Genomic DNA, 8,877 nt, shown 5'->3' on the forward strand with positions numbered 1-8,877 from the left:
GCTGCTCCCGCGACCACCTCGGCGCAGCTCGCTTTCTGCTTCCAACGCGCCCCCTCCCCGGCCCGGGCGGCGGCGACGGCGGCGGCGGCACCGAAACGCCCTTCGCTCTGGCCCGGCGCCTTTAAAGTCGCCTTCCAGAAGATTCACTCCGCAACCACCTCCCGGGCCTCGGGTTGGGCACGCGGCTGCCGTCTTCCCCGCCCCCGGGCCTCTCGCGGTGAGCCATTGGCTTGGGCGCCTCCGGGGTCCGCCCTCACACTCCCCGGCTCGCCGCCATGTTGGGAAGGTCAGGCCGATGGAGGCGCCTCCTCCCTGCGGTCCCGCCTCTCCCGCGCCTGCTTCCGCTGTGTACGTCACTTCCGGAAGCGAGCGCTCCCTCCGCCGCCCGTTTCCGGCGTGCGAGCAGCCGAGGCCGCCTGTCTTTCCTGTCTTCTCTGCCAGGTCTTTGGTCTCTTGCCGCACGGCCACATCGTCCCCCGAGGGGTGTGTTCCCCGCCCTTGCTGTCCCGTTGCGGCGACCCGACGGGGCCCGCGAAGGGCCACGTGGCGCCGGTGAGGCGGCTCCATCCGGCCCGGGGTTCCCCGCGTGCGCAGCCTGGCAACCTGGCGCCCTCCGCTGCTCGCGGCCCGCCGGGGGGCCACCGACTCCCCCACGCTCGAAGGCGAGCGTGGCCTTCGAGGGCATGTGGTTCGGGCCCAGCGCTTTCGGTTCTCAGAGGAGCCGGGCCTGGGGGCTGAGGGGACGGTGCTGGAGGTCAGCGTCCCGCAGGTGCGTGCAGCGGCACCCGCCGGGGGGCGCCTCCGGCCCCTTGCGGTGGCGCCCGGGGCAGGAGCTGTTGTTCTCAGCGGCCTGGGTGTGGGGGGAAGCAGGGGGGTGTTGGGAGGGGGTGGGGGACGGGCTCTGGCGGCTACCCTGCCTGAGGAAGGGCCTCCGGGCGGGAAGGATCGCGGTGGGAAGCCCTCTGACAGTCTTGAAGTAAGAAACTTGGGGGTCTTGCCAGGAAGAGAGCCCTCCGCATCAAATATTTCCTGCCCGAAAAGTGACATTTTGGACACCGAACACTTCCATTGACCTAGTAGAAGGGCTTCTTAATTCACCTTTATCTAGGATCGGGAATTCTACCCTCACTATCCGAAAAAAGTTCCGTGGGTTGGTACCCGCTCCTTCCGGTTTACAGCTGCCCCAAACTCTCAGTAATAATAGTAATACTTTATGCGTCCGGTTTTTCGAAGCATTTTGACGTGGCCGTGTTTAGATTTGAACAGCAGTGTGTGAGGTAGGTATTAGCAAAACAATTCAAAGGGGCGTCCGACTCTTGATTTGGGCTCGGGTGGTCGTCTCAGCTCAGAGCCTGCTTGGGGTTCTCCCTCCCGCTCTCTGCTCCTCCCCCACTCACACTTGCGGTCTCTCTGTTTCAAAATAAATAAATATTTTAAAGATGATAAATGGCTAAGAGGAGGTAAAGTCTCGAGTGAAACCGTTTCTAACAGTTTTTAAATGCCTTCCCGTTGAAATACGCACTTAATTTCTTCCCGCATTTAGGAGGTGAAGATACTCCGTGTGAGAAGAAAGACCTCTTTCCACCCAAATCGGCAAACTCAACTGCTGTGATCAGAAACCCTTTGAATGTATCTTGGGCGAAAGCTACCAGGGCAGGCATTTTATTCACCATGCACGCCCTACACTTAAGACCCAGTGCCTAGCATATTTTAGGCACTAAAATTTTGGGAGAGTGAATTGAATGATTTGAGTTCAAACTTCCAGTTCCTTCACCTTTGGTACTTTGAAAACTGGAGCGCCCTTTCCAACCACAAGCAGCACCCTTTGCTCTAGAAAACAGACTTGCGGTTTTGCAGTCTTTTAATAACCGCTCAAGGTGTGTGCTCATTTTGTGCCTGGTGCTGTACTAAGTTTGCGTCGAATCTTCCACCATCATCCTATGGGATAGTGTTTCGCGGTGGCGGAAACTGAAGCACGGACAGGTTGAATGGCAGGTGAGGTCCCACAGGTAGTCAGTTACATATCTGGAGTTTGAACTCAGGCAGGCTCGTTCCAAAGGCGTGAGCCGTTTAATTGGCCTCTCTCGCAATTCTGTGTCTTTGCAAAGGCTCTGTATGCTGCCTGCCTTCCTGACTCCAGAACCGAGCTGTACTCAAACCTCTTCTGGAATGTCTCCCTAGCCTGTTTCCCAGGACCATACCAAACTGCCTGTGATTATAATCCTCGGATACATTCTTACTGCACTTCAAGTAAAAGCTAAACTTCGTGTGGCCCAGAAGACCACACAGGTCTGGTCCCTGCCTTCCCTCTGACCTCTGCTTGTACTACCACAACCCTGCCTCCAGCCCCCATGCGCTTGCTGTGGGTGCTGTGTGAACCGTTCTCCCTACCTAGGACAGCCACCTTGTGATCGCTGTCCCCCCATTGTTCCCTGCCCCCACCACTCCCATCACCCGGTTTCGTTGTGTTAGCATCCACACCAGCCAGAAACATATTCGCTTACTTGTGGCTTGTCTCTTCCTAGTAGGGTATGTACACGTGTGTTCCATGAGCTTTACATCCATAGCCCACGAAATCGCTCCCAGTCCCTGAAATAAATGCTTGTTGAGTGAAGAGTGGCTGTCCTGTGGTATTGCAGTTTCATATGCCCCATAGGATGTGAACTTTACAGCAGGGAACTGTCATTTTTGGAATAGATGCCAGTGTCAGGCACTCAGTAATTGCTGTAAAAATAAATATTCCAACTTCCAGCAGATGAGTTATTTTTGGCTTACAAAAAATTCTTTTCAGGTCCTGCACCTCCAGTACGGAATGTATGTTTGGCCCTGTGCGGTGGTCCTGGCTCAGTACCTGTGGTTTCACAGAAGATCTCTGCCAGGCAAGGCTGTCTTAGAGGTACAAGTGCCCCTGAGGTTTCCAAGAATCCTATGTTCAGATCTAAGTCTATGTGCTGGTTACTGGCTTTTGTTTAATATTTTAAAAACGGATGATTTGGCCCACTTGTAAGTTCTATGAGCTAAGAACGCTTTTTACATTTTAAGTTGTGTAAAAAAAGAACGTATACCAGAGACCACAGGAGACCCACCAAGACTAAAATATTTATCATCTGGCCCATTAGTTTGCCGACCCTTACCCGACCCTTACTCTAAGTGAAGGCCATTGATTAATTTCAGTTTTAGAATCTTGGTATGGAAGCAATCCCTAAGGCCCTCTTTCCAGGGTGTCCCAACTGGGTCATTTGGGGTCTACTGTGACGTGCGCGGTTTCTCAAAAAACAGCCCTTTCCATTTTTGGAAATCTTGAGTGTCCTCTACTTTTCCTGATCACTCGAGACCACTGATGGCTTAGAGAAAAAAACTTTTGTCAAGTTTGCAGACGGTACAATGCTTAAACCCTAAGGCTGAAGACAAATCCAAAACTTGTAACCCCTCTGAACTTTTGCAGAACCACGTAAATGAATGGTGTGAAGGCACTTGGCATGCTGTATCTGGCAATTTGTAGACATTCAGATTGAGAATCTCCCCACCCGTCCTTAAAACTGGAAAATGGGAAACTTGTGCTCCAACCAAATAGACACTAAAGGCATTCCTTAGTTATTCCTTAGTATGCTTAAGACTTCAGCACTTTAAAGTCCCAACTGGAAAATCTCCTTTAGTATGAACCCTGTTGAAGATCTGTCAGGCTAGAGCCACATAAAAGAGGTTACAATTGGTAGTAACAGCCAGAATGACTGTATGCATGGGAAGTCACCCATCAAGCTTCTGGAGACCCAGTGTCCCATATAATTAGGAGCTCTTTTATGGACTGTGAGAGAACTAAATGCTACTAGTGTCCAAACTGCCTGGGGCATATTCAGCAATAAACTGCCAGAGATGCCCATGGGAATTTGGAAGCAATATTGTCAGTTGCAGAATTTAGGGCCCTGTATGGGACTTAACCTTTCAATCCAATTGAGACACCGCTTGATTTCTACAAACCCAAAAACCTAAGCTTCACATACAAAGGCAATGTCCAATTATGGCACACTGTGCACACATGAGCTCAAGAATATACTTAACTCCCTGACCCTGTACTCAGGGAAACCAAAACCCCAAATTCCCTGTGATGCTAAGGAAAACTTTGAAATGCGTATATTCATCAGATTGGGGCCGGAGTGAGCCTTCCAGGAATCGTGGCTGCAAAATGTGGCGCTGAGGTAATACTGTCCGACAGTTCAGAGCTGCCTCACTGCCTAGAAATGTGCCGTCAGAGCCTGGAAATGAACAACCTGCCACAGGTGCGTGTTGTAGGACTAACGTGGGGCCACGTATGTCCGGATCTCCTGGCTCTGCCACCACGAGACATCATTCTTGCATCTGATGTGTTCTTTGAACCAGAAGGTAAACGTTTTTTTGCTCTTCAGTCATGAATTTGGCTGAAGGTGATCTAAGTTCTTTTATTTAAGGAAAGTCCTTTCTTCCCAGACTTTGAAGACATCTTAACTACAGTATACTTTTTGATGCAAAAGAACCCCAAGGTCCAACTGTGGTCTACTTACCAGGTAAGAAGGTAAGCCTGCGTAATCCTGGGTTTTACTCTAAATTGTACTCTAGGTTAAAAAGATTGAATTGGATTCCCCGTGCGGGTCACGATCTCCCGGGGCCCATGAGATCGAGCCCCACGTTCAGGTCCTGCTTGGATTCGCTCTCCCTCTGCCCCTCCCCTGCTCATACTCTGTCTCAAACAAACAAAAACCTTTAAAAAAAATATATCTAAAGCAAAACAGGAAAAGCAGAATTTCAAAAAAACAATTTATTTCTTTTTCAGTGCTGACTGGTCACTTGAAGCTTTGCTCTACAAGTGGGATATGAAATGTGTCCACATTCCTCTGGAGTCTTTTGGTGCAGACAAGGAAGATATAGCAGAATCTGCCCTCCCAGGAAGACATACTGTTGAAATGCTGGTAATCTCCTTTGCAAAAAAGGACAGTCTCTGAATCATACCTACATACAGGCTGTTCTGGGGCAATGTCAACACTGATTTGCAACCTATCGTGCCAATTAGAACTCAGACCATTTTAGCTTCTTGGGAGTGAGTACAAGCACTGGATTTGGAGATGGTCAGATCTGTCGGCCTTAAAAGATTGTGGTGGGTCACCTGGACAACACTCGTGGGTTACAAAGCCATGAAAACAAAAAATAAACACACCTGTAAGAGAAAGGACTTGGACTGTTCTTTAAAAATCAATAAAAATACGACATAAATTAGACTATGACAGAAGGGGGGTAACCCACAACCTCCGCAAAGTGCTACCTTAGAGCATGGATTTTAGGGGTAGTGGGTGCTGAAACGGGGTTTCCACTTTTTAACTTAGGGAAAAAAAGGTCAAGTACTAAACATTTCGCTTTCATACTATAACAGTCAGTAACAATTCACAAGATAATTGCACAGGTCTTTCAAATAAACGGGAAAAAAAGACCAAGACATATTCTGAGAAAAGCTAACACCAAGAAAACGTTTTAATTAAACTACAGAAAACAACGGTTATAGTACAGAATATCCATGAGCAAAAAGATACACCATGTCGTAAGTACTTACAAAGTTACAAACCATTTGCTTCCTTAACATTTTCCGCATTTTAAGTTCATACATGAAGATGATCCGATTTACCATTTTGGGGGGAAGGGGAGAAAAAAAAAGGTGTATTTATCATCAGCTAGATGTGCTCACTGTATGCTCCGTTATTTATATGCAAGGCCCGGGTGACTGGAAGTGCAGTTGTCAGGCATTTTAATAAACTGGACAGCCATTTGTTTCTGCACGACAAGGCATCTTTACACAGGAGCAACCGGGAGAAAACAGGAAACAGCCAAGCACTCTGCACTGCAACACGCCACCTTAACAGCTAACCAGCATTACTCAACTGCTACACAACTGCGCCTAGTGCACAAAAATACACAAGAGAAGAGATTAGAATTGTGTTTGGTAAACAATCCTTTCAAAAAATCAAGTCTTTTCACCTGAAAAGTCTTTACACAAATTTGGGTTCAGATCACCACTTAGATCTGAAGGTAAATAACATATACAGACAAACTGACACCAACTTTTGTAGCTTTTTAATTTTAAGGAATGAAGGCAATGTTGAGTCAATCTCTTGACAGCTTTAGGCTGTGCGTAATGGCTGCACACGTTTCCTTAAAAGTCAGGAGGCCACAAATTAGGTTACCAATCTGTTTAATTTCAAACAAAAAAAGTCAGCACTATATAAACAAAAAGGAAAATTTACCTCAAATATCCAAGCCAATAATGAAATCTGAAGTCGTTCACCTCACTAAATTACAAGAAATTTGAATAACAGCAACAAAATGGCACATAAAATGAAGTTTGCCACCTGAGGCAAAGCTTTAAAACAAGTAAAAAGTTAGACAAAATGTTACAAAATAACCTTTTCAATAGCCAGTTGCTTGTTCCAAGGACTCTTCGATGGACTGAGTATGTGGTCCTTTTCCCCCAAGTCTTCCTTTAGTTATGTTGCTCGTCGCCACATCTAGGTTTGAAAAGAAAAAAGTTCAGTTTACCTTCCATCGCTATGAAGTTACCCGAAGTGCACATGGTTTCAGTTTCAGGCATGTACTGACTAAGGCTCTGGTGAAACAAGTAGGTTACGGAAAGGTTCCACCCAGCCATTATCAGTTTTTTTAAAGAAAGGCCCAATTGGGAAATTTTCACAAAGACTAACCATCCGCTTTTACAAATTTGTGTTTATGCAATCTTGGCCAAATAACCAAGGTGAGAGATAAGGGAGGGAAAAAGAAAAAGGAGGGGGAAGGGGGGGGGAAAAAAGGAAGAGAGAGGGGAATTAAAAAAAAAAAAAAAAAAAAAAAAGGACCGTATCCAAACCAAAACTTGAAATCAGACAGTCTATTTTACGATAAACGTTTAGCTTTCAAATGAAACGTTTGGCAATTGAGAATAAAGGCTTTAAATATCTCGAGCTACTTAGGGCCCTTTCCTTTTAAAAAATAGGACCAAACAATTTAAGAGTTAAAGACACACTATCCTTTCCCCACCCAGTGCGATACCTGTAAACTTTTTTGGGGTTCCAAAAGTTCATTGCTCCGCTTTGCAATTCGTTTGCCACATCCGTTAGAATATGAAGTCCCAGTCAGTACAACAATAGTTGAACTGATTGTTTTCTCTAAGAGGATAGTGCATCTTTAACGTTTAAAGACAAACCTGCTCCAATACACGCCCACAGAAACTGGTCCCTGGAGGATCAGCCAAATCAGTTAAAATCTGCAATACTGGCCAATATTCTTTTATCAAACAGGAGACCGCAGCTTTAAAGGGGGAAAATGCAGACGTTGGATAAAAACAGCAAGAAATAGTCATTTTCATTAATAGGTCTCAAACAGTTCACGAAACAGCCATTATTATCTAAGCTTCACGCACATCCTCTCTGCAGACCCCTCTCTTCAGAATTACTCCCAAAGCCGAGTTAGCTCACAGCCGCGCTCCCGACGTCGGGAGTCGCTTTCCTACCAACACGGATCGTAAACGGCTACCGCAAACCCCATCTCTGCGCTCGGGTGGTGCGTGCGCCTCGGACGCCCACGGACATTACCATTTGCTTAAGAAGACACCGCTCCTTCCTCCTCGGGAGACTTGGGGGGGCTCTTGGAGCGCGACCTGGACTTGGACTCCCTCTTGGACACGGGCGGAGGACTCCGGGACCGGGAGCGGGACCGGGAGCGCGAACGGGACCTGGACACCGACGACGACTTGGACTTGGATCTTCGCGCCGACCTGGACTTGGAGGTGGACCGCGACCTCGAGCGGGTGCGGGACCGGGACTTGGAGCGGCTGTAGCGGGAGCGACTGCGGGACCGGGAGCGACTCCGACTCCGGGAGCGGCTGCGGCGGCGCCGCCGAGGGCTGCGGGCGGGCGGGGCGTCAGGGCGGCCGGCGGGGCCTCGGGCCGCGCGCCCCGCCCGCCCCGGCCGCCATTACCGCGCCGCCCGCCCGCCCGGACGCCATTTCCCCGCCGCGGCCGCCCGCGCGCCCGCCGCCACGTGTCCCGCGGACCTTTGTGACCCCGCCCGCCGGCGCCCCCCCCCCACCGCTCCCCCGGCCCGCTCACCTGCGGCTCCGGCGCCCGTAGCCGCCGCCCCCGTACCGGCGGGGCGGCGGGCCCCGGCGGCTGTGGTGCGAGTCCGGGGGGCGGCCGTAGCGCGCCATCTGCACCCGCAGCTCGCGGCCGTCCAGCACGGCCCCGTCCATGGCGTCCATGGCGTCCTCGGCGTCGCGCTTGTCGTGGAAGCGGACGAAGGCGAAGCCGCGGGACTCCTTGGTGTAGCGGTCCCGCGGGATGTACACGTCGCCCACGCGCCCGTACTTCTCGAACACGCGCCTCAGGGTGTCGGGCGACGTGCGGTAGGTCAGGTTGTCCACCTTGAGGGAGGTCATGCCCTCCACATCGGGAGGCGGGCGACCGTAACTCATGGCCCTGGAGAGTCGGCCGGGGGCCGCGACTGCGCGCCGACAAACGAACGCCCCGGGCGGGCCCGCGCGCGCGGCGGAGACGGCGGTTTCCTCGGACTAGCCCGGCTCGACGCCGCGCCGCGCCTCTGGCAGTCGGCTCCCGCGTGGGGACGCTGGGAGAGGCCGGACGGGGCGACGCGAGCGAGCCACCCACGGAGCCGACTCCACCAGAGAAACAACTGGGCGGGCAGGCGGCCCCAGCGCCCGTTTATAGCCCTCCTCACAAAATGGCGCCCGCGCCACCCGGAAATGAATCCCCTGATTGGCTCGCCCCGCCCCGCCCCGCCGCGCCGCGGCCACGCGCCCCGCCCCTGTCCGGCGCGCCTGCGCAGAGCCCGGCGGGCGGGCCGAAAAGC

General features: G+C 51.2%; 2 protein-coding genes across 9 annotated transcripts; one reads left to right on the forward strand and one right to left on the reverse strand.

Moving 5' to 3' along the window:
• The first annotated feature begins 88 nt into the window (after window positions 1-88).
• METTL23 (methyltransferase like 23) lies at window positions 89-6,865 on the forward strand. 2 transcript variants are annotated; one of them, XM_053212138.1, is made up of 5 exons: window positions 89-217; window positions 2,792-2,896; window positions 4,143-4,380; window positions 4,465-4,549; window positions 4,808-6,865. In XM_053212138.1, exons 2-5 carry the CDS (start codon window positions 2,813-2,815, stop codon window positions 4,974-4,976), a joined length of 576 nt encoding a protein of 191 aa, XP_053068113.1. In that variant the 5' UTR covers window positions 89-217; window positions 2,792-2,812; the 3' UTR covers window positions 4,977-6,865. The 2 variants fall into 2 exon arrangements, with proteins under 2 accessions (XP_053068113.1, XP_026907952.1); XM_027052151.2 differs by lacking the exon at window positions 89-217 and adding an exon at window positions 632-769.
• SRSF2 (serine and arginine rich splicing factor 2) lies at window positions 5,469-8,773 on the reverse strand. 7 transcript variants are annotated; one of them, XR_003417816.2, is made up of 4 exons: window positions 8,121-8,773; window positions 7,605-7,915; window positions 7,217-7,320; window positions 5,469-6,527 (listed from the first exon to the last, which is right to left on the reverse strand). XR_003417816.2 is itself a non-coding variant. In XM_027052149.2 (3 exons), exons 1-2 carry the CDS (start codon window positions 8,480-8,482, stop codon window positions 7,612-7,614), a joined length of 666 nt encoding a protein of 221 aa, XP_026907950.2. In that variant the 5' UTR covers window positions 8,483-8,773; the 3' UTR covers window positions 5,469-7,320; window positions 7,605-7,611. The 7 variants fall into 7 exon arrangements, 3 of the variants coding, with proteins under 3 accessions (XP_026907950.2, XP_026907951.2, XP_053068112.1); XR_008294186.1 differs by lacking the exon at window positions 7,217-7,320 and having other exon boundaries at window positions 5,469-5,920; window positions 6,426-6,527; window positions 8,121-8,771; XR_008294185.1 differs by having other exon boundaries at window positions 5,469-5,920; window positions 6,426-6,527; window positions 7,217-7,915; window positions 8,121-8,771.
• Window positions 8,774-8,877: the final 104 nt, after the last annotated feature.

The sequence above is a fragment of the Acinonyx jubatus genome, chromosome E1, assembly GCF_027475565.1.
Source record: "Acinonyx jubatus isolate Ajub_Pintada_27869175 chromosome E1, VMU_Ajub_asm_v1.0, whole genome shotgun sequence".
NCBI classification, from domain to species: Eukaryota; Metazoa; Chordata; class Mammalia; order Carnivora; family Felidae; genus Acinonyx; species Acinonyx jubatus.